This window comes from Colletotrichum navitas (assembly GCF_030913465.1).
Source record: "Colletotrichum navitas strain CBS 125086 chromosome Unknown LY79scaffold_12, whole genome shotgun sequence".
NCBI lineage: Eukaryota > Fungi > Ascomycota > Sordariomycetes > Glomerellales > Glomerellaceae > Colletotrichum > Colletotrichum navitas.
This window is the reverse complement of record NW_026850558.1, coordinates 267409-292664: the sequence shown is the minus strand read 5'-3', so window position 1 is coordinate 292664 and position 25256 is coordinate 267409. Positions and strand designations below refer to the sequence as shown.

Below are 25256 nucleotides of genomic sequence, written 5' to 3'. Positions count from 1 at the left end.
CTCTTTCTCTCTCTCTCTCTCTCTCTCTCTCTCTCTCTCTCTCTCTTGGTCTCTTGGTCAGTAACTCACCTTTAAAAGAAAGAGTTTCAATGGTAGCACAAACATACCAGTCCCGGCTTGAAGACGGCCTTTGTCAAGCTAACACTCAGTTCTCTCGAAACTACATGCACTTCAAATAACAAACCCGGTCCTCTAGCTGATCTTCTGTTGCACTTCCCCCTCGTCCCTCACTCCTTACTTGCCAAAAATAAAACAGGCCAACGCGTCTGCTGATTCAGATAGGGAGGGGGTAAGGGGGCCGCCTCTTGAGCCCACCACCACGGGCCACCGACCAAGTCGCCCCAAGTGCCAGTCCAGCCCAGTCCGGCTTAGGCGGCTGCGGCTGGGCGTCTGATGAAAGAGGGTGTAAGACCAGAATGCGTGGGGCACGTGCTTGCTTGCTTGAGCATGTCTAGAAAGTGAGCCTGTCACGCCCTATAGCGTGAGTACCACCAAACTCGTCAGTCGGGTTGATTGACACCTTGGCGGTACGTGATCCATCGTGCCCGGATGTTCAGAGGTCGCCTTGTCCCAAGGAAGCAGAGGTTCAGTCAGCCGTCGCGGATCCTGGGGCTACCCAAGCTGGGCCCCGATCCGGTGTTGAGTCCTCGGAGCCGGTCCCGGGCCGTAGTGGGTCACTCCCCGAACTTCCTTAGACGGCATCGCAAGACCTCTGGGCCAATTTTTTTTGACAGCTGAGACAAAGTGGATCGATCCATTGGAATAAAATAGGTGTTGGTACAGTGCGCAGCTATGCCGGGCCATTACAAAAGGCAATACAAGAAAGGCGTTCGAAATCTACGCAAAACCAAAAAAATACGTTGCCTTCCCGTATACAGCTTAGTCCCCACCCCTCCCTTCCTTTCCCAGCCAATAACGACAAAACTCCGTTTGCTTTTGAGGCCTCGAGGTATTATCCATTTCACCCGCCGCCCCAGCACCCAATTCCAACTCCTGCTGCGTCCAAGACCCGTCCCCATATCGTACGGATGACCTGATTCGTCTGTGCGACTTAGGTGGCAACAGCGCTGCTCTCCCTTTGTTTCTTCGCAATGTAGTACGTGATGAGGTTCTTGGGGTCGTCTTTGGCGCCCTTGATAAGCTCCCAGAACGGCCCGTCACCAATACGCGAGTGCAACGCCACGCAGAGCTGGACAGCACCCATGCGCACTCCAGAGTCAGTCGACTCGATACATCGGCCGGCAAGACCACCCATCTGCGCGAGCTCGCCCTCCGAAGCCGTGAAACCGGTACGCTTGTCGAGTAATTCCTTCAGCACGTGCAGGCCTGTGGCAAGACAGCGGCTGCCCTCGATCGACGAATCTTGCTTACTTTGCAGAAGCTTGACCATGACTACGACAATCTCATGCGGGTCACCAAGAGCCACAAGTTCTTCGGCAAGGAGCTCAAGACCGCTAACGATGCGTGTACGCGCATCGTAGGCGCTGCGTGTTGCGACAAGGGACTCAAGGCCTCTTGAGACATGGGGCTGAAAGTTGTCTCGCTCCTTCTTGAGCAGAAGCTTGATCGTCGCAAGGATCTGGGCCTTGACATCCTGCACCCTCTCCGGCGCAAGGTTCTCGAGGGGGGCCTCAAGATACTCAAAAAGCCCACAGAGAAGGGCCTCAAATTTCTCATCCGTGAAAACGGCCTTATTGTCCTTGATTATGGTTTGCAGTTTCCTGAAGCCGTGGACATCTAGAGACTTTGCCTTGACTCTAGTCACGCCACTATCGAGAAGTTTGGAAGTCTGACTAGCCTTCTCGGGGGTCTCGAGGGTGCCGTTCACGTCAAAGTGGCCATTGGTTGCTGGAGCGGAAACCTCGTTCACAGCCTTATCCTCCAGCACTGGAACGATGATATTTGCATTGGCGGTCGTCTTGTCGTCCACGAAGGGGTCCTCAAACACCTTAAGACCGTTGGAAGGGGCGGATCCTGGCTCAGCCACTTCCTCCTTGACAGAAGTCGTGGGAGCTGGTGCCTCCTCAGCCGAAGCCTCCACAGCTACATCCGCAGGTGTCTCCTCAGGCTCCTCTACAGACGCTTCCTGTGGTTCTAAAACCGGTGCTTCGGCCTCGGGTTCTGCAAGAGGTTGCTCAGCAGGCTCCGGCGTCGACTCTGGTGTAGGCTCTGCTGCATGCTCCGTCTCGGGCAAGGGGATCTCCACAGATATATTCGCCGGTCCTTGCATTACAACTGGCGGCGAAGCTTTTGCGGGGACATCTCCCGAGAGCGATCTCAAACTGTCGAGACTTGGCACCACCAATGTGAGATCTTCGTTCTCCCTAGTAGGACTGCTCCAAGGCATCGTGGTTTGTGACCTCTTGGCCTTCGCGGGACCAGACCGGGGCGATGCACGAGGCGAGGATACCGACTTCGAGAGCGCTGGCTTGGCCGCGCTAGGCGATGCAACATGCGGGCCATTGGCGTGAGATGTCGCAGCACGCGGTCTGCTAGCGGCTCTTCGCGGAGACGCATCAGTTTTCGACTTTGGTGTCACACTCTTCGACTTGAGGCTTTCGGGACTCGGGGCTTCGGCCGAAGGACCATCGTGGGTCCGCACGGAGTAGGGACCGGCTGTCGCCGGTCTTGCAGCCATTTCCGGGCGCTTCTTGGTGGGTCTCATAGGACGGACGGACATGCCACCAGACGCCGTCGGCTTCGATGCGGGCGCCGAGCTGGTCGAAGACGAGCTTGGTGCTGGTTGTTGTGGCCGCACCGGAGAGAGATTAGCCATCGCAGATCCGGGACGGGGAGGCAGGTTTCGGGATGCCGCCATTGTGGCTTTCTTCTGTGCCATCATAGTTTCACGCAAGCTTGGCTTGCTACTGCCCATAGTACTTTTGGACAAGCCAAGGCCGGGATTTGCACGGACGCTGTCCACTTCCCTCTTGGGGGCGTTGGGATTGTTGGGGTCCTTGTCCAGAAGCTTTTGAGCTGTTGGTTCGAGAGTATCTCGGAGCCTGCAGATTCGTTAGTAAGAAATTTACTTTTGAGACAGATATCCCGTCTTACACGTCCGCCCTTGTTGGCCAGATCTTGGCAAACACCCAGTAAGTAGCGCGCATACGCTCTCTGACGCCGGGGTTCGCGTCGTTGAGACCCTTCTTGATGCACTTCTCTACAAGTTCCAGACCACCGCCATGCTCGATATGGCTCTTGTGATGAGCCTCTTTGTTCAGAATCGTCTTGAGCCAGCCCGTAGCGTAGGTCCTGGGCTGAACGTTCTTGTCCTGGCACGCGCCCCAAATATGCTGCATGATCCGCGAGTTGTATGTGACCTTGCCAATGATGATATCGACCGTGGTGTTTGCCTGTTGGGAGGCAATTTTCTTGGTTGCCGCGGCAAGCTTGATGAAAGTCTGCATAAGAAGCTCTACCAAAGGGTCCATACCGGGACCAAACGTTATGGCAATGTCCTGGACCAAGTTGCAGGCCTCTTTGGAAAGACTTGTTCGCAGAGAGGTGATGGCTTTGATGATTCCGTCCAGTAGGCCCTTCAGGCCGAGCATGAAGGCGTCCGAGTAGTCTTGCGGAACGTTACCGGCAATGAGCTTCCGTAGTCTGGTCATGCTCTCCTCGCGCTTCAGCCAATTCTGCTCGGTCTCCTTCCCCTCGAAGTACGTCATCATTTCTCTAAAGATATCGTCCAGTTCGCGTTGGGTGTTGACGTATGCAGGGTCCACTTCACTCGGAGCCTCGGGCGGCGGCGCCGGTGTGATGGGCCGTTCGCTCGAGACAGATGATACACTTGCGGCGAGCTTCGGTTTGGGGGCGACGATAGGGGCGGCGGCCTCCAATCCAGGCGTCTTCGGCCGCTCGGCGGTGTTGGGCGCGAGCTCCTTGACAATGGCTTGCTCGATCGCCGGGCGGACATTGAAGTTCTTCAGCTGTCTCTTGAGGTCGGACTTGGCTGTGTTGGGGGCATGTCTATATGGCAACAATTAGCGTGGGTTGAGGAACAACGGCCACGAGTCGTACCTGAACAGCTCGATGACGGTGCTCTTAGCGACGTCGCGCACCATGCCATCAGCATCCTCGAGCAGCTCCATAAGAGTCGGGACATATGCGCGGAACTGGACACCGTGTTCTTGATGCATGTATAGTAGCCAGTGCATGCCGGCTTCTTTGGCTCTTGGGTTCTTGCCAACCATGGCGACGTTCCGCACTGAGCGCTCCACGTCCATGGGCGCGGCAGCATACATGGTCGTCAATGCTTGGGATGCAAGGCTTCTGAACTTGTCCTTGGGGTCGCCCAGCTTGTCAATGACCAAGGGAAGTGTATGCTTGGCCTCCTTGGCGATATACTTGGGCTCCTGCCTCGAGAGCCTCGTCAGCAGGTGGTTGAGGGCCGTGAAACCGGCGTTGACAAGGACGGCGTGCGGCGAGACGGACGCGGTGCGGAGGCCGTCGAAGACCAGTGGGACGAGGGTATCAGGGACATTGTGCTGTTTGATGCCGGACTTGATGCCGGTGACATGCTGGACTTTATGGTCGACGCTGGCATCGGTGCGGAGGATCTTCAACAGGTCGTTGACCTGGTCCTCTGTGATTTTTTCCGCCATTCCCCGCAGAACGATGGTTGGGCTCTGTTTTGGGTTTGGCCTGGTGCGATGAGAGAGGATGGTCAGCTACTCGGTACTGCGTCGATGTTTCTGCCGGTGTTCCCACGTAGGAAGCTCGGCTTGGGCGAGCAGAGGGATTTGCGCAACTACTTAGCCACTCCGGCGAGGTGAGCGACAGCGAGGAGAAACAGCGAGGGCATGAGTCGTCTAGCGCAATGTGGAAGAGAGGGGTGTGGTGGGCTGAAACTCGTAGGGCAGAAGGCAGCTTACGATTTTGTGAAAGGCGGCTCGGGTGCTGAAAAGCACGGAAGAATATGCCAGTGCAAAAGAAGGCGGCAGACTCTGGGCCGGATTGCGCAGATATGGCAGCTCGTGCGGGTTGTTGTGATGCGAATGATGTCCAAAGGCTCTGGGCGTCCCAATAATTACGCAGTAAACAAAGACAAAGGGGGCAACCTATCCCCATCGCAGGTTGTCCCGTGCACCCACAAGCTCGGCTCGATTCCATTGGTCGAGGGTCCACTTCCTTGGTGCTAGTGAACGCGAAGAGAAGCTGCGCTAGATGCTTATCCGCTTTATCGCGAGCGAGCGTGGGTCCTTTGGCGACAGGGGCCAGGACCTGACCCCTGTAGCCGCGGGGAAGGCACGTTCCCACCCCCAGTCCCGACTCCTACCTACCTACCCTGCTACCTAGCCTCAAGGGGAAGGGGAGAGAAGGGAAGGGCTCCAGTTGGAGGTTCTTAGAACAGGGTCCTCCTGAAAAGAGAACCGTTCGTCATTCTTCTTCTATTCTGCCGACTTAGACTTCCAGAAGCGGGTCATTTCACCTTCACCTATGTACCACCAAGGATTCGCCTAGGTAGGCCTAGAACATATTTTGTCTCTTTAGCCACCCGTCTTACGCTTTCATCCTCGGAAGACGTGCTGGTCCAAATACACCGACACTACCTCTTGCCTAGGTATGCTGGGAACACTCAGTCCGCATCCGTAAGGCAGATCTCGATCATCATTCTCTTCAAAACCCCAGCGAGGCCTCGAACAGATGGTCCTCCCACCCGATACGACGCCAAACCCAGGTCCCATCTCTCTCTTTCTCCCAGCCATGTCCGCCACTACCGCAGAACCAACCTCATCCGAGGCACCGACCTCGACCTCAGCCCCGGCCTCAGGACCCCCCGCGGCAACCCCTCTGCCCCCTCGTCCCAAGTCTTCGGTCCAGCAAAGCCCTATCCCTGCCGCCCCCGCCGTTGCCGCTGCCGACCATCCTCGTCCTTCCCCAGACTTCAAGCTTCCCAAGCTCCGCCTTGAGGTTCGAGATCTCAACGACCCGGCCGCCGTTCGTTTTCTCTCCGCCGTGAATGCTGGCAACGCCCTTACCACCGCCGTCCGCTCCGTCCTGACCCTGCTCTACGAGTCTCCCTCGTGCCACACCACTCACGTTCCGTCAACCCGTTCCGTCACCCTTATTCTCCGCCATATGGACGGCGTCGCCTACACTACGGGCTCTGATCTCGATGATGACCACAAAGAGATCCACTTCTCCTTGTCTTACATCGCCAGCATCTCCGCCGAGCGCCGCACCGACGAGATCATGGGCGTTCTCACCCATGAGATGGTCCACTGCTTCCAGTACAACGCCCGTGGCACCTGCCCGGGTGGACTAATCGAGGGCATTGCCGACTGGGTCCGTCTCAACGCACACCTGAGTCCGCCTCACTGGAAGCGCGAAGCGAGTGGCAACTGGGACGGCGGGTACCAGCACACGGGCTACTTTCTCGACTACCTCGAGAGTCGCTTTGGCGCTGGCACGGTAAGGAGGATAAACGAGAAGCTCCGCACCCAGCTGTACAAGGAAAAGGAATTCTGGACAGAGCTGCTGGGCAGGCCTGTTGAACAGCTTTGGAAAGATTACGGTAACAAGATGAAGGATGACGAGGCGGTTATCGTCAACAAGGACGATATATCCGACGACGATGTCAGACTGGACAGGATCAGGGCTGCTGATGAAAAAGTTGTTCCTGTGTAAGCGGTCGAAACTATGCCACATTTGCCATTGTTTTCCGGGTGATCGCATGATACTTTGCGACACATCCGTTTGTCGTAAGCTTGAAAGGCGTTCTGCAGTCATATCATCGGGGAAATGTACCAAGACGATGCGTATCACGCATGAGAGACATATGGAAACAAAACTTGATTATAATAATGAACCCAGCCGCCTAAGCAAAAGATAAAATCTATGAATACCCTGTTTCCTAGTACTGTTGAACCTTTTACGCCGTTTCCATACCTTGCCTGCCGCCAGCCTCCCGCGAGTCGACTGGTTTTCAACCGTGATATATCAAGCAGCACACCGGACCGAATGAAAACAGGCTATGTGTGGGCACCGGCTTGAGCCACGTCTTGAGTCTCGTTTTCACTGACGACGCTGCCAACCTCGGACCAACTCGCGGGGGTCATCATGCCCTCGCTCTCACTCAGTACGTCGTAGTAGCGGCTGTTGTCGCCAGCCCTCGATGAAGCGGCCTCGTCGGCAACGTGCTCGCCGGAGCCGACGAGAGAGGCAGAGTCGGTGGGCGTGAGCTCGCCTTCGCTGACAAGCTCGGGCTCGGACATCGGAGCGGGAGGCGACATGGGCAGCGGGGAGTAGAAATTGGATGCGGTGGAGGACCCTTGAGCCCATGCCTGGATGGAGGCATAGGCCTCTTCGCGGTTTTCCTGGCCGGCAGTCATGTACTCGTCGGGACCGAGCTCGCGATCGAGAGTTGTAGACTTCTCGGACTCTGAAGGGGCCTCGGCAAGGTCGACCAGTGGAGCCATATGGGCAGGGGTGGCGACGGCGGTGGCGATGTCTCGAGGGGGTTCGTCGGTGTCACGGGTGGTAACACTGTAGATGTCTGACGCGGCCGCGTCGCGGCCAGGAGAAACGGGGGCCGACGTTTCCAACGTCGGCAGCTCGTCCTGGTCGATTTGGTGCTCGTCGGCAAATGGGTTGGCATAAAGGGAGGAGTTCAGACCTCGGACACCTTCGGGGCGGCGACGAACAAGGCCCTCGTCGTCATAGACGTTTGCGCCCGTATTGAAGATAAAAGATCCCTTCTCGCCGTTGTAGTCCTGCCGCATAAAGTCGTCGAAAGACCTGCCCCGTGTAGGCCCGGGTGGCGGCCGCTCCGACGAACCGGACGCCCCGGCCTCGACAATCTCCTTCTCCTTCTTGGCCAGATGCACGGCATTCCAGTACATCAGTTCCTCGCGCTGGCGGCGGCGGGTTTCGTCATCGGCGTCCACGCCGGCGTCGGCTCCTCCACGGGACTCTAGGAACCCCTGGGCATCCTCAGGGCGGTTGAACATGGGCGGACGGTCGCCGGGCTCGATACCCTCGCCCAGGGAATGCAGTGCAACTGCGATACGCCTCCGTATGTCATCGGCATACCGCCGAAGTTCGGGTGACTCGTAAATGGCAATGGCAGCTGCTACGGCGACAGACACAGCAATAACGCCGGCTGAAGCCAAGGCACCGTTGTTAACGGGAGGCATCGTCAGGTGGGCAAGTGTGGTGTAGTAGGCGCGGATGGCTTGGGAGATAACGGCGGGGATGCGTCAAGGGAAGAAAACAGGTTGGTCCAGTGTGACAACGAAAAAAGGTCGACCCAAGAAATAATAGGATCTCAAGCTCCAAATTGGCCACGCGCTGAACGAGTCGGGATCGCTTGATCCCGGAGGCCATTCGCCACAGGCCTGACCACCTCAGACAAGTAACGTGATTCGCAACAAGGTCAACGCGGGGTAGGGTGGGCACAGGAAGAAAGAGCACTACAGGAGATCGTCGGGCAGTGTTTGGAGAGATGGGGGGAATTAGGGGGGCAGTACACAAGCGATAGGGCAGCGACAAGGGATGATTAGTGCATGTATCACTCACCTTTGGCTGCGATTGGTACAGGCATCTTGAACAACCCTCTCTGGTCAACAGGCCTAGGTAACACCGACAGTCAGAATAAGGTAACGACCCGAAGTTGGAGTTGAGAAGGAGGAGGGGGAGGAGGAGGAGGAGGAGGAGAAACACTCCGGGGATGAAGGATGGGCGAGGCAATGCGTAAGTAAAAAGACTGCGGTGTGGTACGGCGACAGCAGCAGGCAGGCAGTAATTATGACTTACATACGAAAGCACCTGTAGGGATTGCGTACCCCCTCGACTGCGGTGTGGGCTTCGAGCGTAGTCAACGAGGCGAGGCAGCCATGTACCCTGGCGACTCGTTCAGTGCCTCCATACCCCTATCCGAGCAAGAGAGTACCTTTTCTATCTCCTCCCACGACAGTCCGGATCCAGGGCGGTCGCGAAGAGGGGCGGCCAGGAACGTTCGACCAATCGTCCGTCATTGTTAAAGCAGAGTTGGGGAGTCCCCTGGTTATGGACTGCGTAGGGGGCGTCCGAATGGCTTGGTATCGATAACATTTGGGGGTTGACCTCGTGGTGCGCCTCGCTGCCAGAGCGGCATGGACATTTTGGTCCGAGTCCGTAGCGCGGCCAAACGTTCCACGAGTCACTTCCTGGGGACAAGGGAGAGAGAGCTTGCATTCTCGGCGGGTTTGGCTTGGGGTATTTTGTGGCGCACGGCACACCAAGCGCTCAGCAGCATAAAAACCCGCCTACGGCAGGCAGTTCGTGGTTTATTGCCACAGCATAAAAGCTGACCTCAGCACAGCTGCAGACAGCTGGACCCATGCTTCGCACCGCGGTCCGTCTCTCAACAGGACCCAAGTAACAATAGTTGCCTCATACCACTAGTTGCATCAAGGCCTGGGTCAATATTCACCAGTCGAGGGCGAGACTGTAGCGCGAAACCCCGCGCGATAGAGCTCAAGCCAGCTGCCAGACTTGATGCGCACAGCAACAGCAGCGCCAAGATAGAGCTCGTGCGACACGCCGAATGGTGGGGATGTCTATAGACCAAAAATGCTACTACCTCATTTCCTATCCCCCTTTTTCTATTTTTTACGTTTTATGTCTCCGATCACCTTCCGTTGCGCAGACGTCACCACCGCCCACGGGTCCATGCAGTCGGTGTCGACCCGTTTTTCCCGTCATAATGTATTCCGGTTCGTCTCCGGAAGTGACCCACTATATTCGAATGACAGGCTTGCCGGCCCGTCGTCCATAATATTTGAACTAACGCACTGGAAGGGGCAATGGAAACTCCTTGTGGTAACATTTTTCATTTCGAAATCATTATTGATCTTCCATAACCACCGGAAAATCGGCCATTGTTGGTTTCTGGTCAATTGAACAAACTCATATTGTAGCTTCAAGACGTTGACTGGCTCATGTCAGCAGCTGGCCCCTCGGACAGGCCATCACGTCTGATTCCAGCGTAAACGGTCTCGGTCGAACAAAATTTTAGTTGTTTGCTCACACTGGCTTGGCCCACTGTCCACGGCGTTCTACCTTCTCTCCGAGACGGCTCATCTCTCCTTTAACAACCTTCTGTTTGTTGATATCGGGGACGATATTCTTCTGAAACAAGCTTTATTGCAAGTGTCCAAATTCCTTGGTTTTGATAAGGTCTTTGATATCACAAGCTAGTGGTACCAAGAGTCGAACTCATCCTTCAACAACTCTACCATGAGACTTTCCCGGCTCAGTCTTACATTGGCCAGTTGAATCCGGTCGGCCCCCGGTGATCTGAATGTGGTTGTATCCACGTCAAACAATGGCTACAATATTCGCCGGCTTCCCATGGTTCTAGCTGATAAGCGTCGTGCGATTGACGTTAATTAAGAGAGCCAGACCGAGGCTATTGAGAATCCTCTACTCCCAAGCGGGTGCGTTCGGTATAATGTTAATCAACCGGATACAGTGGTTCCTGAATTCAGGAATAATGTCCGTTTTCAAAGAGCTCTACCAACTGTTTTGATCTGGGTCGAGTCGAAATGCATTGTCCTTGCCAAGCCGCCCCGTCAGCTGCCAGCCGCAAATGCAGCACTTGTTACAAAAGCATACACTTCCAAGATGTTGCCTCCGCCGGGTCATGAAATAGATAGAATCAGTTTTAAGTTGTGCTAGGCATCCGGCGCGCTTCGTGTATGCAGCAGAAACAACCGCCTTTGTAGCCATTTTTTCTCAAGGTGAGACCAGTTAACAATAATGCGTTGTTGACTTGCTGTACCGTTGTGTGGGAGTAGACAGCCACGAGCCCCTACGACAGCCTCATCCACCTCGTCGCTCAGCTCGACCGGCGTCACTTGCTGCCGCCAGGTATATAATATAGGTAAAGGCGTCTTAGATTTTGTTGCCTTAACGCACTGGATTAATTTGCGCGCGTGACCTAACGCTGATTGCCTTTGTAATACCGTCTCCACAGACACTAGGCTTCATGAAGTTGCCTATGTCTCCTGCAGATGTGTAGAAGACAGAGCTGCCGGCATTGCAGATCACCCTGATTGCCGTGTCAACGTCTTCCTCTGCAGTCATCGTAATAGCCCCATTAGCCGTTCTAATTGTGCCACCACCTGAACAGGTAAAACCACCGTCAGAGCTCTGGGTACACGGGTCTGCATCGGTGAAGGTAAGCTCCTGGCCGGCGGATTGAATTGAAAAGTCGTTTCTGGCCCTAACAGTGATTACAGAAGATAAAGCCTTCCCACTACACTCCTCCACGTAAAAGCCTGCAGCGTTCATAACAAAGAAGATGAACGCGTCAGGACCACCACATTCAGCCTTTACTCCTCCTAGATTTGGTGTTGTTGGGTAAACTGAAATTTCGGCATAATAGTCGTCCAGTGCAACAGTTGAGTTTTCGCTGCCATCCGAGCAAGTGAATGACTCGTCTGGTTGCTGTGTGCATGGGACTCCTTCAACAAGGTTATACTCGAAGCTGTTGGCAAGAGCCGGGGTAACTGTAAGCATGGCAGCAGCCATGATAGAGGAACGAAGAGTATGCATAGTCGTTACGTGTGGTTAAAAGTAAGGAGATAGGGAGAGACAAATACCAGAGACGGTTTAAGTAAGTATGTTCTGAGTTTGTGTCTAGACCAGACCGTCTTATCATAGGTAAATCAACAGCTGTCACGTCAGCCACGGCGACGCCGGCCGTAAGACCCACAAGTAGGGAAGCATCCCCATTCCCGAGGTTGTAGGATGCTATTTCCACTTTAAACATCACAGCGTCATGAGTTGAGAAGATCAGTTGAGCTGCAATGTCGGGCGCTCCGTACAATACCGCATCGTTACAACTGGCTCTGTCATTGGCTGAATTATGGAAGGAAGAAGAAAAGAAGTCATAATCACAGATTCACATTTCCTCCAGTACCTGTTCATCAAGTTCATGGGAATGTGCACTATGCAGGCGCCAAGAGGTTCATTGGTCCGTGCGGGAAGAGATGAGATTCAACCCACCTAAGAGGAGGCCCTTTTCGCTGGCTACTGTATCAGCTTGGCGCTATTCTAGACACCGCCTGATTGTGAAAACTTCGCGCAGATACTGCTTAGCCCTAATGCAGCCCGGCGATGTTATCTGGATGGCACGTCCTGGTCGTGGTCCTGGTCTCCAGTCTCCAGTATTGTTTCCACTCATTGTACCTTCCTTCTGTGCTCCTGAAGACTGGAGGACTTCGTGCGCATCTGGAAGATAAAAGACCACATCCCAAGGGCGATGTTGGGATACCGTTGGTTGCCGTTGACATCGCCCAGGTGTCGGAGAAAGTAGTTCATTTCTGTCCGTTTATCCGTGTCGTGCTTCATCATAACGCCGTGATTGTGTCGGAACAGTGTGGCGAACTTCGCTCTTCCCAACGCCGTTCTCAGTGCCGATTTTTGTTTTTAACCTGCTATCGTAAAAAACCAACCAGCTACCCCATTCAGTGAGCTGTTTGGTGGTTGCTGCTGACGGCGGAAGCGGACGAGGAGCTGGCCTGAGAACCGGACGAGTTAGCCCTGGCGGCCTTGATGCGCTCGCTGAGAAATGTCAGTACTAGATCACAGCACGTCGAGAAATGATAACACATACTAGGAAGATCGGTCGTGGAGATGACACTCATACTTGGCACCGCCGGTCTTGACGTGGAAGCGAATGCCCTTTCTCTCAAGGACAGACTGGAGTTGGTCCTTCTGAACGTCGGATGAAGGCATTTCGACTGCAGTGTTGTGCTGGAAGTTTGTGAAAGTGACCGTTTCCCAGGAGAGAGGTGTGTGATGAGTATGTAGTTATTGAATCAGAATGTGACTGCGTAGAAGATGCGGCAAAAGGGCAGACGGTTTCAGCAAAAGGACCATGAGCACTTCAATATATAGCAGAGAACATGCAGAGGGACGTGCCGACTTATCCAGTCGTCGGCCACATCACACATCAACACGTGGCTTGTGGGTAAACACGGCGGATGGGGTCCCAGTACCGACAAAGCTTGTTGGATCTAGGGACGATAACAAGCCGCGGAAACGGGAAACCCCCGCAGAGGCCGCGTCCAGGTAAGACAAGTGAAGCCGAGATGAGCGATATTCTGGTAAGCATCTATTCGTACATCATACTTATCCTATCCCCGTACATCGCGGGCTGGTTACAGCACGATTTCAAGCTTGTCGGTACAACGCATGTACATCAAAGCGTGAGGCAGCGAATGAGCACACGGACAACGGAAGACTCGGGCTGGAGTTCCTGGTCTCATACCGCCGATGTTGAAAGCTTGAGCGAGGTGCTCAGGCGTGCGGAACGCGGTATTTGTTGGTTGTCAGGAGCGGGCCATAGTTTCTCCTTCGCCGAGCCGTAGAGCCTGGGGATGGGGCAGTTTGAACTGCGTGGATGTGCGCTAAGTGCCGGCTGTATCCGTGACTTTAGGTACCTAGGTAGGTACCTAGGTAGCTAGATAACAACCTCTTCCTTTATGCATTCGTTTGCGTGCTTCTTGCAGCCCTGGCACGACAGGTGTTTTTGAGCAGCATTGCCATTCGCGCTTGAAAGTCGAAATAGAACAGCGACGAGTACTGCTGCTGCTGCTGCTGCTGCTGCTGCTGCTGGCAGCAAGCTCACTCGAAATCCGTTTTCCGACAGATCGGGACAATAATTGCTTTCTGCGACAGGCAGCCTACCAAATACCCCAAAGATGGCTTCAGACTATGAGCGAACGATTCTGGATTTCTATCAACTTCCCACACCGTACCCTAATGAGTGGCCTGCCGAGAAGGACCAGAGTGACGCATCCGATGACGACGAAGACGCCAAAGACGAGAAGAATGCGAAGCTGCAGCGCCGAAAGTCACGATACCAGGCACTAGAAAGAGCCGTCAGCGATCGGCGGAGCATAATACCTGGGTCTCAGTCGGAGAAGGGAGGCATCGGTAACATCGTCCAGCGAGACGAGCCAGATCCTTTGGGCACTACCGACAGCGTTGTTAGGACTCTCCGCCAGCTAGGAGTTCCCATCCAAGATGATCCGCGCCTGCGTACGTAGGGTTCGAAACACGAAGACGATATCAGGGACTGACCAATGCGCAGGCAATCGATTCCTTCTGTCCTCCACCACCTTTTCCCCCGCCCTGTTTCTGTCTCAGATGCACGCAACTGCCGATACTCAAAGCTTACTTGCTGGTCTGGACACTCTGTCACAGTCAATTGACCAAAAGTCTGCGTCACTCAAGGTCCTGGTAGAGACCAACTTCGAGCGCTTCGTCAAGGCTAAGGCCACTATAGATAATGTCTACAGGGAGATGAAGTACCGCGGCGCCGAGCCACCCCCACCGCCTACAACGGGTCGCGCCCGTGCTCACTCCCGCCACGCCAGTCGAAGCAGCTTCCGAGGCAGCATCAGCAACTTGAACCTCGCTGCTTCCCTAGGAACCCCAGCGTCGGATGCGCGCAAAAAGAACGCGCTGATTAAGGAAAGCGAATACGGCGTCGCAGGAATCAAAGCACCTCTGCTGGATGTTTCCGCCAAGGCAGAAGATGTGTGGGGTCCGGCACTGGGAGGCCGTGAGAAAGAGGAGAACCTCAAGGTCTTGTCTGCCAATATTGATCAATTCAAGGACTATGTCGAGCTTAGCTCGGCGATCTCCGACAGCATCAAGCGGAGGGATTATGAGAGTCTTGTGGAGGAGTACAACAAGGCGCGCAAGTTTTCCGACAATGCGCGGGCCCTCGCCACGACCATTTCTACCGAGGCCTCGTCAGACGCAATCTACCAGATTGTTCTTGCAGCACGCATGTGGCACGATGTGGATGAGCAAATTCAAGCTTTCAAGCGCGACGTCTGGCGGAAGCTCGTTACCCTTCATGGCGTCTCCAAGTCCGACAACCTGGGCCAACAGGATCAGCACATGGAGCTGATCAGTCTACTCTTGGAACTGGGCGTCGACGACAATCCGATTTGGGTCTGGCTGCTTAGTCGGTACGACCATCTCAAGGGAAAGATCCAATCGACGTCTGATCGCTCCAAAATCGAAGTCGAGGTATTGCGACGACGCCTTGCCAACGCCGACAAGCCTGGCTCGCACACGGTCGCTTCCCATCTCCGTTCTTTAGGTCAGACCACTGTTGAGAACAAAATCGCATCGGCCGACTCTGCCGATATCATCGAGCTATGGGAGAAGATGTTAGCATTCCTGTCGAGTATCCTCTCCTCGCAAGGCATTCTTGGTGAAGTCGTGGATTTTTGGCAGATCGTACAGGGCTTCATGGATGGCAAGATACAGCGCACGTTGCCCTTAGGTTACAACGGAGAGTCGCAACGCCATCACCAGTTCACGGAACAGGGCGCGGAGGATCTACAGAAGGGCACATTGGAGCTCGTCGACATGATTCGCGAGACGGTGTTCGCCTTCTTCGCAGGGCCACCCCCGGAGGATATCTCGCTGTTGTTCTCGCCTCTTCCAGTATCACCAATGAGTCCACCATCCGCTAGTACCGGAAACCTTTCACCCAACGGACTGAGAGATCCTCGGCTCAACCTCGACCCCAACAACATCCCACCACCATCACCCAAGCGTGGCGAGACATGGGAAAAGCTAGCTTTCTGGCCTCCATGGTCGAACTCAGTCAGTGGCGTCCATTACCTCTCCAAGATGCTCGCCCTGGTTGGCTCCGGTGCTTCTGACCTGGCGAGTATCGGTCCGGTTCTCAACGGACAGGATACCAGCGTCCAGGACAGACTCAAGTCTCTCGTCAACGTTGCCAGAGAGCGGTGCGTCACTGCTCTTTGCGCCGCGTGGAATAAGGACGCCGAGAACATCAAGTTTGTCGAAGATTGGCACCGGTCACCAGAACTCGGTGATCTAACCCGCATGCCCTCAAGCTTTTCCGCTTTCGAAGGCGCATTGCTCGCTGGCATGCAGAAGATTCTTTACATATCTGAAGCCATGTCTAAACCTGGTGCGGGGGATATTGTTCTCCCACCACCTAACAAACTCTTGCAGATGGTCAGAAGCCAGTACGTCACGACGCTCTATAAGGCGTTGAGTGGCATGGTGGAAAACGCCGAAAGATCCGTCAAGAAGGCTGATGATGACTGGACTACGGATACGGACGGTGCTATTGTCGCCACCGCCGGGCCTACTCCCAGCGGCGGAAGAGCGACCCTTGATGCTGGAGACAGAGTAAGTTAGCACGCCTCGTATTCGAAGATTAGCAGCTAATCAACGGCAGAATGTCCGCATGCTCCTCACTCTCAGCAACCTGCAGGCCCTTCGGGCCAAGGTGGTTCCAAGCCTGAATTCGCAATTCGAGAACGCCTTTTCAGTGAAGCTGAGTGACGAGTCCAAGACGATCAAAGATGTTCTGGGTCAGATTGATGCTAGGCTCTTCCAGTCTTATACTCGGCCATCTATTGAACAGCTCCGGACCATTGTCCGGACTGGAGTTACCTCTCCGGATTGGATTCCCGAATCTGGCCAGAAGCCGTCTGAAGCGAGACCCTATGTTTACGAGGCCCTTTTGAGCCTTGTCCTCGTCCACAGCCAAGTGTCGACCACTGCCCCTACTCTCACTTCTCAAGTGCTCTCTTACCTCCTCGAACAAACCAGCCGCGAGCTCCTCGAGGCGTTCCGCACCCGCCCAAGATATACCCTTGAGGCTCTGATGCAAGCTACCCTGGACGTCGAATTTGTTGCCCAGACGCTGAGCCAGTACACCACCGACCGCGCATCGCAACTCCAAAGTGAGATCTACCAGGAACTCGACGGACGTACCGACAACGATGCCCGCGCACGGCTGCAGAGCGAGCTGCCGGAGATGCGTAGCGTGTTGAAGCGGCTGCGTGAGGCGAGCAAGAACGAGTTTTCCTGCTTCAGAAAGATCAAGCGTCCCGGCTTGGGGCCCTCAAGGGCAGGTACAGCAGATTCCATCTCTAGTATCACAAAAGGCTAGTGGCCTCCCCCACAGTGTAGGATGAGATAGTCAGGTGTGCGTCGGTGAATGGCAGGGAAGCAGAGAAGAGGATTATTTGGGTACGGCGGTGAAGCTTCTGGGAGTTATTGTCCACGCGCTGGCCGGGGACATTGGAGGGTTCGTATTGGTAATGAGGTGCACGATTGATGAATGTTCAGTGTCCGATGGACAATGTTTTGCAATACAAGCCAAAGAATAAGGAGTTGATGAGCTGCTCAAATCGATTGTGTTCACCTTGTGATGAAACATCAGAAGTACCTTGGATCAAACGCTATTCGGACCAGAAGCCACCCAAACCACAACTCCTTAGGGCGACGATAAATTCCACTCTAAAATGGGCCACATCGATCCGGCCTCCTCCTCCTCATTTTTTTTTCTTTTTGCAAGAAAAAGAAATGCATACCAGTCGACAGGGAAAGAGAGCAACACAATTCATTCGTCAACTGCATCGGTACTTGCGTCGGGTATCTACGAGTAAAGTCTACAGGCAATGCCGTCCTCACAAATCGAAGGCCCCTGGATATTGCCATCTATAAATAGGCAACCCTTCTATCTTGCTCCCATATCCAGTGTCTCTCAACTCCAAGTTCTGTAGCCCTTGTGGTATCTATCTTTTTTGAGCTTTTGCTTTTGCTTCTGGTCCATAGTGGTAGTCGTACATCGTTAGCCATTGTCAGCATCTTTTGTCTGGTCGTTCGTTCATTATCGTGAAGGTGAAAACGTAAGTGAAAGTTGGGTGCGCGTGTTGACAGGCTGCCGGCTACTGCCTCTGTTCAATCCCGATAACAGCTCAGGAAGGCACTCGCAGACGTCTATACGCCATTCTATGATATAGAAGGCTGCAGCTGCCGAGGTGGTGGAGAACCCAGAGAGGTAGGGCCAATGTCAGGGCCAGGGCCGGGAGGAGGGGGTGGCGTGCTGTGGCCAGAGCTTGATGCAGCAACGACATGATGACCATGGTCGCCTTCCTTTGGTGGGAGCAGTACCTGACTACAGAAATGAAGCTCCAACGAACGTGACGTCTCGGGGCTAAAGGCACATGTCTCCAGCTTCTGTACGACGTCATCATCTAAAGAAGAGATGGGAGTCAGTAATGAGGTCGAGCATGTGGCTGGGAGAGGGGGGTAGCTTACAATCCAAGTTCAGCGCTTCGAAAAATTCTGCCATCATAGCAAAGTCTGAGTCGCCAACATCGATAACGCTGAGGCGTCCGTCGAGGGTTCGGAACGTCTTGGGGTGGGACTTTCGAAGAGTCAGGAGCATCTTGAGGAGGTCGGCAATCTCTCGGCCCTGATTGACGTACATAGCGGGAGGGCGGTCGAGGGGCCAGCGTTGGCGGAAATCATCCATCTCCCAAACCTTGAATGTCCATGTCGTCTTCTCAAGGCAGTGGAGGAGGATCAGGATCGAAAGATAAACGTCGAAGTTGATCTTGGCCTTGCCGTTCTCTAGGCAGCGCTGAAGCTCGCTGATGAGCTTATTGGACACGTTGTTTGCTTTGCGTTCAGTTGCCGCGGACAGCTGGAATGTGATCAGGTTGTAGATGTCTTGGTCGTCGCTTCCGGCAAAATCCTCAGGGCCCCGAGGCGACACGATGCCCTCACGCTCTTCGGCGATGTACCAGCTGCGCTCTCGGTCAAGGATCTCGACAAGACCCCAAAGCTCAATGGCCAGTTTCAGGTTCTTGCCGGTGACCCTTTCCTGTGGAAACTTCTGGGCAGCCTCCAAGACAACCTGCATAAAGTGAGACGGCTCGCGCTGGATCAGTGTCGGTAGGATGGACTTCAAAAATTCCTCCATGCGGGCGGGAAGATCTTCTTTATCCTGATCAATCATGACGACTTGAAAGACCGGCTTGGCGTCTCCATTAGTCTGCTCCGGCTCCTCGGCGACAGGCTGCTGGGGGCGGGGAGTGACGAGAGCAGCAAGTGTCAGGCTGGGGCTGTCCTCCCATAAAGAGACGACGAGAGAGGTGCCATTCGACAGCAGTTGATAGTTTTGTCGAGCGTGCTTCACTCTGGTCTGCGCCAGGACTACTATCAAGGCGGCCGAATATAGAGTCAATTCCTGGTTGAGACGGGTACGGACACAAGGGTAAGTCCAATGCCGAGGCCCCTGAATCTTTCGGCACTGGTCGCAGGGGTCATTGGTGCCACACGTTTTGCGCAGGATGCGGCATCTAATGCAGGCGCCCTTCTTCCGGGCAGCCTGGACTTCTTTGCGTCGAGCCGGATTGTAAGCCTTGCGCTTGTGCTCGCTCTGAGTCCCGTTGCCTATCGGCATCCTAGTGCCGCCTCTGTTGGGGGGTGCAATGGGAGCCACATGAGTCGCGACTGTGGGGTTGTGGTTGGTCGTCATGTAAGTCATCTCACCCCAGGGCTGCTGAGGCTGCTGGGGTTGCTGTTGCTGAGATTGTTGGAGTGGCTGCGGCATTGCAGAACCTGAAGCATTGCTGGTGGGAATGCTGTTGACTGGAAGCTCTGGCTTGCAAGCTTCGGTTGGAGACATGGCTGGGCTCAAAACCTGAGGCTCAGTGTGTTCAGTAGTCAACTGGGGGTCCATGAGTGAGTCTGTAAGACGCGCGGTTGCGGCGACAGCGACCGATAGATCCGAGGAATCCATAGGGGGGTTGTTCTGCTGCTGAGTCGCAGCTTGGAGATGTTCCATCTTCTCCTCTGTAGTGAGGTGACTCAGAGGGTTGGTGCTATCATTGGAAGTGGACTCTGCATAAAAGTCAGCTTTACTTTTCTAGTCGGGGCCTTTGGCGTGAAAATATTCAGAGGCTTCTTCTCCAATGATGAATTTAACAAGAAGATCCACACAAAGACCTGACGCAAGACTCACCCTTACGCTCGCGGCCGGGGCGATTGTCGTAGCTCACAGGTGGGTTCTCCAAAGTGAACTGCTCTTGAACCTCAAAGCTAATCCCAAGCTGGCGAACCGCTGACTCAGACGGATCGCGACCAGGGGCTGAGGGAGCACCCATCTCATTCTCACCAACCTGACGGGAAGCTTCGGCGAGGGTGCGAAGGGCAGACCAATTCTCAGGTGCCTCGGGTGCGACCTCCGCCGCAGCGGGGTCGAGCTGGTTAACGGTAAGATTCATAGATCGAGGTGCAGAAGAACCAGAGTGGAGTCCCGCAAATCCGAGAGCGGCGTTGATGCGCTCTTCGGGAGTAATGGCAGGACACTTCTCAGTGATGTGTTTGTGTAAGACTTCACCTCGGCCTTTGGGGAAGTTTTCGCCGCACAACTTGCAGGTGTGCGGGTACCGGTTGCTGGAGTCTGCAAGTTTGGGACCCCGAGTAAAATACTCCCCAATCACGGGGTTTGGTTTTCGTCCCATGTTGATCTTGTTTGTTGTGCTCTCTGAGCGCGGTTCTGATCGATTCCCAAAGACGCTTTCCTTCCGAAGCCGGGCTTCTATGGTGAACGGCTAAGGGCTCAATAGTCGAGATACGTGCTGCAGAGTCGCAGTGACCGCCCAAGAAATTCTGCCCTGGGCGTCGCTTGGGGAGGGATTGGTGACGGACCAGCGCTCTGTGATTTCAGGTAGTAGAGTCGATGAGTCTGGAGCAGTTAGAAGGCACCACAGGCCAAAAATTGCCTCGCCAGGCTTATACCAGCGGGCGACAAAGAACAATTACCTTGGCTGGACCTGGGCAAAGCGATGCGATTCACTGATTCTGCCACGGCTCACCGACGTTGAGACTGACAAAATTCTCACACCGCTTCCCATGTCGGATAAATTATATGGTGGGGCGGAGCAGGTACTGCTTGTCACGTGAAAATACCCCACCTATAGGGGATCTCGGCTACACCTGCTGTCATGGTGTGAGATGAGGTAAACATGCAGTCTAACCCAGCGTACGGTCCTTTGGTGCTCATTAGACCATAAGGATGATACCACCAAGCCATCTTGTCAGCCTCCCCATGGCGACATATGAGAGAACGTTTCCTCCCTGAACAAGAATGGACTAGAATCTAGGTGATTCTCTTGTGAAAACTTGTTCTGTTGTGATCTCAGCACCGTTACGAAGAGTCTTCGCAAATCTGGGGCCAAAAACGCATCCCGCCGATCATAAAATACTTCCGATCCTATTTCCTTCCTGTATTCCCCCTTCCCGATGTTGATGAATGCGCTTCCCATACGTGTGTTGCCTTGTTGGTTTGATAGAGTCGGAACTGCGTTGCTAACAAACAGTCAAGTCTTCTTCTGCATCCTGCAGTGGCTCCTTGCGATTCAACCAACAATATTGAAGGTGTTGCAAGCAGGAGATGATACCATCCGGACCTCCTGCGGACGATGAGGCAAGCCCAGAGCGTGCTGAGCCGCCAATTGCCATAAACGTCTGCGCGCATTTCCGGTAAGCCTTCATAAGCATTGTTTCGCCATTGTCTGGGCATCAATTGCTTTCTAATACCTTTCATTACTCTGGTTACCCGCAGGAGTATCACAGCCCATCAAAGGCTGTTTCTTTGTTTGCATTAACTACTAGTAGAGAGAAGTCCCCTTTGCACTAAGAAGAGGGAATTAATTAAGCCTGTCCCTTCCCTCATTTCTTTGCATCAGCTCAATTCAGGCGGCAGAGGCTCGTTTTCGACTGTTCCTGGGTAAAGGGTGCCGCAGCTAAGGTACGCAAGGTCGTTGTGTCTCGGCGGCGTCGTCGATGAGTGGTACCCTTCTTACATGTCACCGTACGAGATATCTCCGAGCTGGAGGGTCGATCATCTGCCGTTTTCTCAAAATTGAACATCGCACTGCCCGCAGCTACCTAGCTATTTTACAGTGGTGTGTAGAGGGGGTCGTTTTTTCTCCAATGATGCTGTATCTCGGCACTGGAGACATCCTGCCGATACGCCTGGAATAGCGTTGGTCGACCATGACTTTCCAACGTTCGACTGTTCAACTACAGAACGGATACCCTGGAGGCGAGAGAAGTCCTGGCTATTCTATTCCGTCGCGGCCCTCGAGGCCTCCAAGCACGACGCCTGGGGCAAGGGGCGCTTCTCCTGTCAGGCTGTCACCACCTTGCCGGGCCACAGGATGCATTTCGTTTTTCCGTGCCCTGAGACCAGGGCGCTTAAGCCTAGCATCTCTGGGGCATGCGAAAGCCACATCAATGGCCGAGCGCATGGTTTCTGCCGTGAAATTGGCCTTTTCCCTTAAACCGACGAAACGGCCAACCCCCAAGAAGCTTGGAGCCCAAGACATTACTTTACCGGTCCGCGTCGCTTGCCATCTTGCCGGCAGTAAGTCGTCTTGCACTGCGCATGTCTTAAGCACCACTTTCCGCCTTGCTCTCCTACCATCTACCACAGACGACACCCCTCCGGACTCGTCATGCCATTTCTGGCGCATGCTGTCCAGTTATAATCTCTCGTTCCGGCACGTTGCCAATCCCCCATTTACCCTCTCACGATCCCTAAAATACTCCCTCGTGGCGTCTCCTGCAACGTCTTTTCGCCTCTGGTCTTGAGAGCCAAGTCCTTTTGGTCTAATAATATACCCCAGTGTCGCCTCTTTGCCTTCCTACTTTGGATTGTTAATCGAGAACCACCTGGCAGCTTGATCCGCGTGCAACCTTTCCGGCCTTCCTTGAAAGTGCATCTGGAGATTTCGCTGCGCTCATATCAGGAGTATAGAGCCATTGATTGCGGTCCTTCTGTCTTTGAGTTGTGATTGTGTGCACTAAACCATCCATCATCAAAATGCACCGCGTCACTCTTTTGCACATGGTTTTGGCCGTAACGGCACAGGCAGCTGACCTCTCTAGCCACGTCCTAATAGACGTGAGTTTCTCACAGACCTTTTTCTTACTTTACCGTGAACTGACGCCTCTCAGACCGGCACTGTGGCCGGCGGGAACGCATTTCCAGGGGTATCACGACCATTGGGAATGGTGAAGATCGGGCCCGACCTGGAAAATGGAGTTGACGCTTATTCCGGCTACCTGCCCGACGGTCACTTCATCGGCTTCTCCATGCTCCACGAACATGGCACCGGCGGCGCCCCCAAATACGGCGTCGTCAACCAGATGCCCATCATGGGCGTCATTGACAACCCTCTTAGCCAGAATACCGACACCAGGGCGCAGCCAGATGAGACAGAGGTTGGCCACTACAAGTCTTTCCTCAGCTCTGGGGTTGTTGTTGAGCTAGGAGCTACAGAAAAGGCGGGACTGTATCGATACACCTTCCCCGGAAACGACAGCGCCTCGGGGAACATCATCGTAGATGTTTCTCATGTTCTGCCATCGTACAGAGGACAAGGCCTCGGCCAGAACTATCTGGGAGGCAAGATTGAGGTAGTGGATGGAGACGATTTTCGCTACACAGGTTATGGCTACTATGACAACGTGGGTGCAGAATCATCACTGCCATAAACCTCCCTCAATTAACGAAAGTCAGGGCTGGAACCGTGCTGAAGAGTGGAAGGTCTACTTCTGTGGATACTTCGACCGTCCGGCGACGTATAAGACATTCCTCGGCGTAGACCGTACGTCAACGGGCCTCGCCGACTATGGGAATGCAACAAGCTACGAGTCGAGATCGCAACGCTTGGGTGCCGTCTTCAGCTTTCAAGACACCACTGTAAAGTCGAGGGTCGGGGTCTCATTCATCTCGACCTCCCAGGCTTGCAGTAACGTCAACGCGGAGATTCCTCCTGACAAAAGTCTCTCCTCCGTCAGACAGGCTACCCGTGAGGCGTGGAACACCAAGGTTCTTTCCAAAGTCAAGACATCAGAAACGGACACGCTAAAGTTGAATCAACTGTACTCGGCACTGTACTTCATGAATTTGTTGCCAACGAACAAAACGGGCGAGAATCCGCTCTGGAACTCATCCGAGCCCTACTACGACGACGTCTTCACATTTTGGGATACGGTAAACCTGGCTTCAGAGTTCCCCTCCCCCGGATTTTCTATTCGTTGCTATCGACTAATTCTGACAGTTTACAGTTCCGTTGCACCACCTCCCTTCTCCAAATCCTCCAGCCCGAGGCCTACGAGGAGTTCATCCGTTCCATGATCGATATCTGGCGGCACGAGGGCTACGTCTCGGACGCCCGCTCCTCTTTCTACAACGGCGCTGTTCAGGCTGGCTCCAACAGCGACAATGTCCTTGCCGACGCCTACGTCAAGGGAGTCCGTGGCGCAGTCAACTGGGAAGATGGCCTCTCAGCCATGCTCAAGAACGGTGAGGTGACGCCCCCGCCCAACAATGACCCGCGCGACCGCTCCGGCTCCACCAAGGAGGGCCGCGGCGCTCTTCCGGACTGGCTTGAGCTTGGCTGGGTCTCGCCACGCTTTGCCCGCGCCGTCACCCGCGCTGTCGAGTACTCGGTGAATGACTTCAACATCTACCAGGTCGCCAAGGGGCTTGGCGTTTTTGACGTCGCAGAGCGGTACCTAGAGCGGTCCCGGAACTGGCGCAACCACTGGAACGAGAATATGACGGCCCATGGCTTCAGCGGCTTCATGGGACCACGCAATGCTGATGGCAGCTTCCCGCCACAAGATCCCCTCGACTGCGGCGGCTGTTACTGGGCCGAGGCGTACTACCAGGCTACGCCCTGGGAGTACTCGTTCAACGCGCACCATGATGTCGCGCACCTCGTCAGCCTGATTGGTGGGGCTCAGCGCTTCTCCGATCGGTTGGAGAAGACGTTTGAGCCAGGGCAGTACTCGGGTAACGGCGCCTTTGGCAACACGATATTCAACCCGGGTAATGAACCTTCTTTCGGGACGCCGTACCTATTCAACTTCGTCAACAAGCAGCACCTCTCAATAGAGCGCTCCCGCTTTGTCGCAAAATCATACTATAAGCCCGCCCCTGACGGTCTTCCGGGTAACTCTGACGCCGGCGCGATGGAATCCTGGCTGCTGTGGAACATGATTGGACTGTACCCCCTCACGGGCCAGACGACCTTTCTCATCGGCTCGCCATGGTTCTCGGATCTGACCATCTCGCTCGGCGGTGGGCGCGAACTCAAGGTGTCGTCGACAGGCGGTTCCGAGAACGTATACTACGTACAGAGCCTGCGCGTCAATGGGGAGCAATGGGACAAGGCGTGGGTGACTTGGGAGGACATCTTTGCTAGGGGCGGGACGTTGGAGTTCGAACTGGGCCCTGAACCAAAGGAGTGGGCGACGGGGGATCTGCCGCCCAGTCCAGCAAGCGCGGAGGACGAAGAAGAGAAGATCGCGGCACTGAGACACCAATTCCAGCAGTGGGGGCGTCAGGATGAGCAGCAGATCATCAGATAGATTACTGGTCGAAAACA

The 25256-nt window shown here is 54.6% G+C and overlaps 8 protein-coding genes across 8 annotated transcripts; 3 read left to right on the top strand and 5 right to left on the bottom strand.

Annotated features, from left to right (window-relative positions):
• Positions 1 to 725: 725 nt before the first annotated feature.
• Positions 726 to 4750, bottom strand: LY79DRAFT_544502 (clasp N terminal-domain-containing protein). The gene is made up of 4 exons (XM_060557117.1): positions 4711 to 4750; positions 4021 to 4644; positions 3055 to 3969; positions 726 to 3002 (listed from the first exon to the last, which is right to left on the bottom strand). Exons 2-4 carry the CDS (start codon positions 4602 to 4604, stop codon positions 1052 to 1054), a joined length of 3450 nt encoding a protein of 1149 aa, XP_060417217.1. The 5' UTR covers positions 4605 to 4644; positions 4711 to 4750; the 3' UTR covers positions 726 to 1051.
• A 462-nt stretch (positions 4751 to 5212) lies between these two features.
• Positions 5213 to 6792, top strand: LY79DRAFT_544498 (plant basic secretory protein). Its single transcript, XM_060557116.1, has one exon. It carries the CDS (start codon positions 5647 to 5649, stop codon positions 6628 to 6630), a length of 984 nt encoding a protein of 327 aa, XP_060417216.1. The 5' UTR covers positions 5213 to 5646; the 3' UTR covers positions 6631 to 6792.
• On the bottom strand, positions 6793 to 8716 carry LY79DRAFT_544497 (uncharacterized protein). Its single transcript, XM_060557115.1, has 2 exons — positions 8521 to 8716; positions 6793 to 8104 (listed from the first exon to the last, which is right to left on the bottom strand). The coding sequence occupies exons 1-2, from the start codon at positions 8543 to 8545 to the stop codon at positions 6975 to 6977; spliced, it is 1155 nt and encodes a 384-aa protein (XP_060417215.1). The 5' UTR covers positions 8546 to 8716; the 3' UTR covers positions 6793 to 6974.
• Positions 8717 to 9404: 688 nt separating this feature from the next.
• On the bottom strand, positions 9405 to 11517 carry LY79DRAFT_577367 (uncharacterized protein; the record flags this gene model as incomplete). The annotated part of the gene is made up of 4 exons (XM_060559878.1): positions 9405 to 9542; positions 10045 to 10123; positions 10248 to 10281; positions 10950 to 11517. 4 exons carry the CDS (start codon positions 11515 to 11517, stop codon positions 9405 to 9407), a joined length of 819 nt encoding a protein of 272 aa, XP_060417214.1.
• A 938-nt stretch (positions 11518 to 12455) lies between these two features.
• On the bottom strand, positions 12456 to 12726 carry LY79DRAFT_667370 (uncharacterized protein; the record flags this gene model as incomplete). Its single annotated transcript, XM_060563360.1, has 2 exons — positions 12456 to 12552; positions 12605 to 12726. 2 exons carry the CDS (start codon positions 12724 to 12726, stop codon positions 12456 to 12458), a joined length of 219 nt encoding a protein of 72 aa, XP_060417213.1.
• A 751-nt stretch (positions 12727 to 13477) lies between these two features.
• LY79DRAFT_601632 (exocyst complex component Sec5) lies at positions 13478 to 17198 on the top strand. The gene is made up of 3 exons (XM_060561847.1): positions 13478 to 14034; positions 14087 to 16179; positions 16229 to 17198. The coding sequence occupies exons 1-3, from the start codon at positions 13695 to 13697 to the stop codon at positions 16946 to 16948; spliced, it is 3153 nt and encodes a 1050-aa protein (XP_060417212.1). The 5' UTR covers positions 13478 to 13694; the 3' UTR covers positions 16949 to 17198.
• A 595-nt stretch (positions 17199 to 17793) lies between these two features.
• Positions 17794 to 20315, bottom strand: LY79DRAFT_588044 (uncharacterized protein; the record flags this gene model as incomplete). Its single annotated transcript, XM_060560859.1, has 3 exons — positions 17794 to 18038; positions 18103 to 19692; positions 19814 to 20315. 3 exons carry the CDS (start codon positions 20313 to 20315, stop codon positions 17794 to 17796), a joined length of 2337 nt encoding a protein of 778 aa, XP_060417211.1.
• Positions 20316 to 22681: 2366 nt separating this feature from the next.
• LY79DRAFT_509346 (family 92 glycosyl hydrolase) lies at positions 22682 to 25239 on the top strand (the record flags this gene model as incomplete). The annotated part of the gene is made up of 4 exons (XM_060554046.1): positions 22682 to 22762; positions 22816 to 23328; positions 23381 to 23857; positions 23932 to 25239. The coding sequence occupies 4 exons, from the start codon at positions 22682 to 22684 to the stop codon at positions 25237 to 25239; spliced, it is 2379 nt and encodes a 792-aa protein (XP_060417210.1).
• Between the last annotated feature and the right edge of the window lie 17 nt (positions 25240 to 25256).

What these genes read in the sequence shown, in the direction of transcription:
- LY79DRAFT_544502 (XM_060557117.1), bottom strand. Translation starts at nt 4,604, where the DNA reads ATGGCGGAAAAAATCACAGAGGACCAGGTCAACGACCTGTTGAAGATC. An exon ending in ACCGTCATCGAGCTGTTCAG is followed by an intron (nt 3,970 to 4,020) that starts GTACGACTCGTG and finishes GTTGCCATATAG; the next exon opens with ACATGCCCCCAACACAGCCA. An exon ending in TGGCCAACAAGGGCGGACGT is followed by an intron (nt 3,003 to 3,054) that starts GTAAGACGGGAT and finishes ACGAATCTGCAG; the next exon opens with GCTCCGAGATACTCTCGAAC.
- LY79DRAFT_544498 (XM_060557116.1), top strand. Translation starts at nt 5,647, where the DNA reads ATGGTCCTCCCACCCGATACGACGCCAAACCCAGGTCCCATCTCTCTC.
- LY79DRAFT_544497 (XM_060557115.1), bottom strand. Translation starts at nt 8,545, where the DNA reads ATGCCTGTACCAATCGCAGCCAAAG. An exon ending in TGTACCAATCGCAGCCAAAG is followed by an intron (nt 8,105 to 8,520) that starts GTGAGTGATACA and finishes CCTTGGCTTCAG; the next exon opens with CCGGCGTTATTGCTGTGTCT.
- LY79DRAFT_601632 (XM_060561847.1), top strand. Translation starts at nt 13,695, where the DNA reads ATGGCTTCAGACTATGAGCGAACGATTCTGGATTTCTATCAACTTCCC. An exon ending in CCAAGATGATCCGCGCCTGC is followed by an intron (nt 14,035 to 14,086) that starts GTACGTAGGGTT and finishes ACCAATGCGCAG; the next exon opens with GCAATCGATTCCTTCTGTCC. An exon ending in CCCTTGATGCTGGAGACAGA is followed by an intron (nt 16,180 to 16,228) that starts GTAAGTTAGCAC and finishes AATCAACGGCAG; the next exon opens with AATGTCCGCATGCTCCTCAC.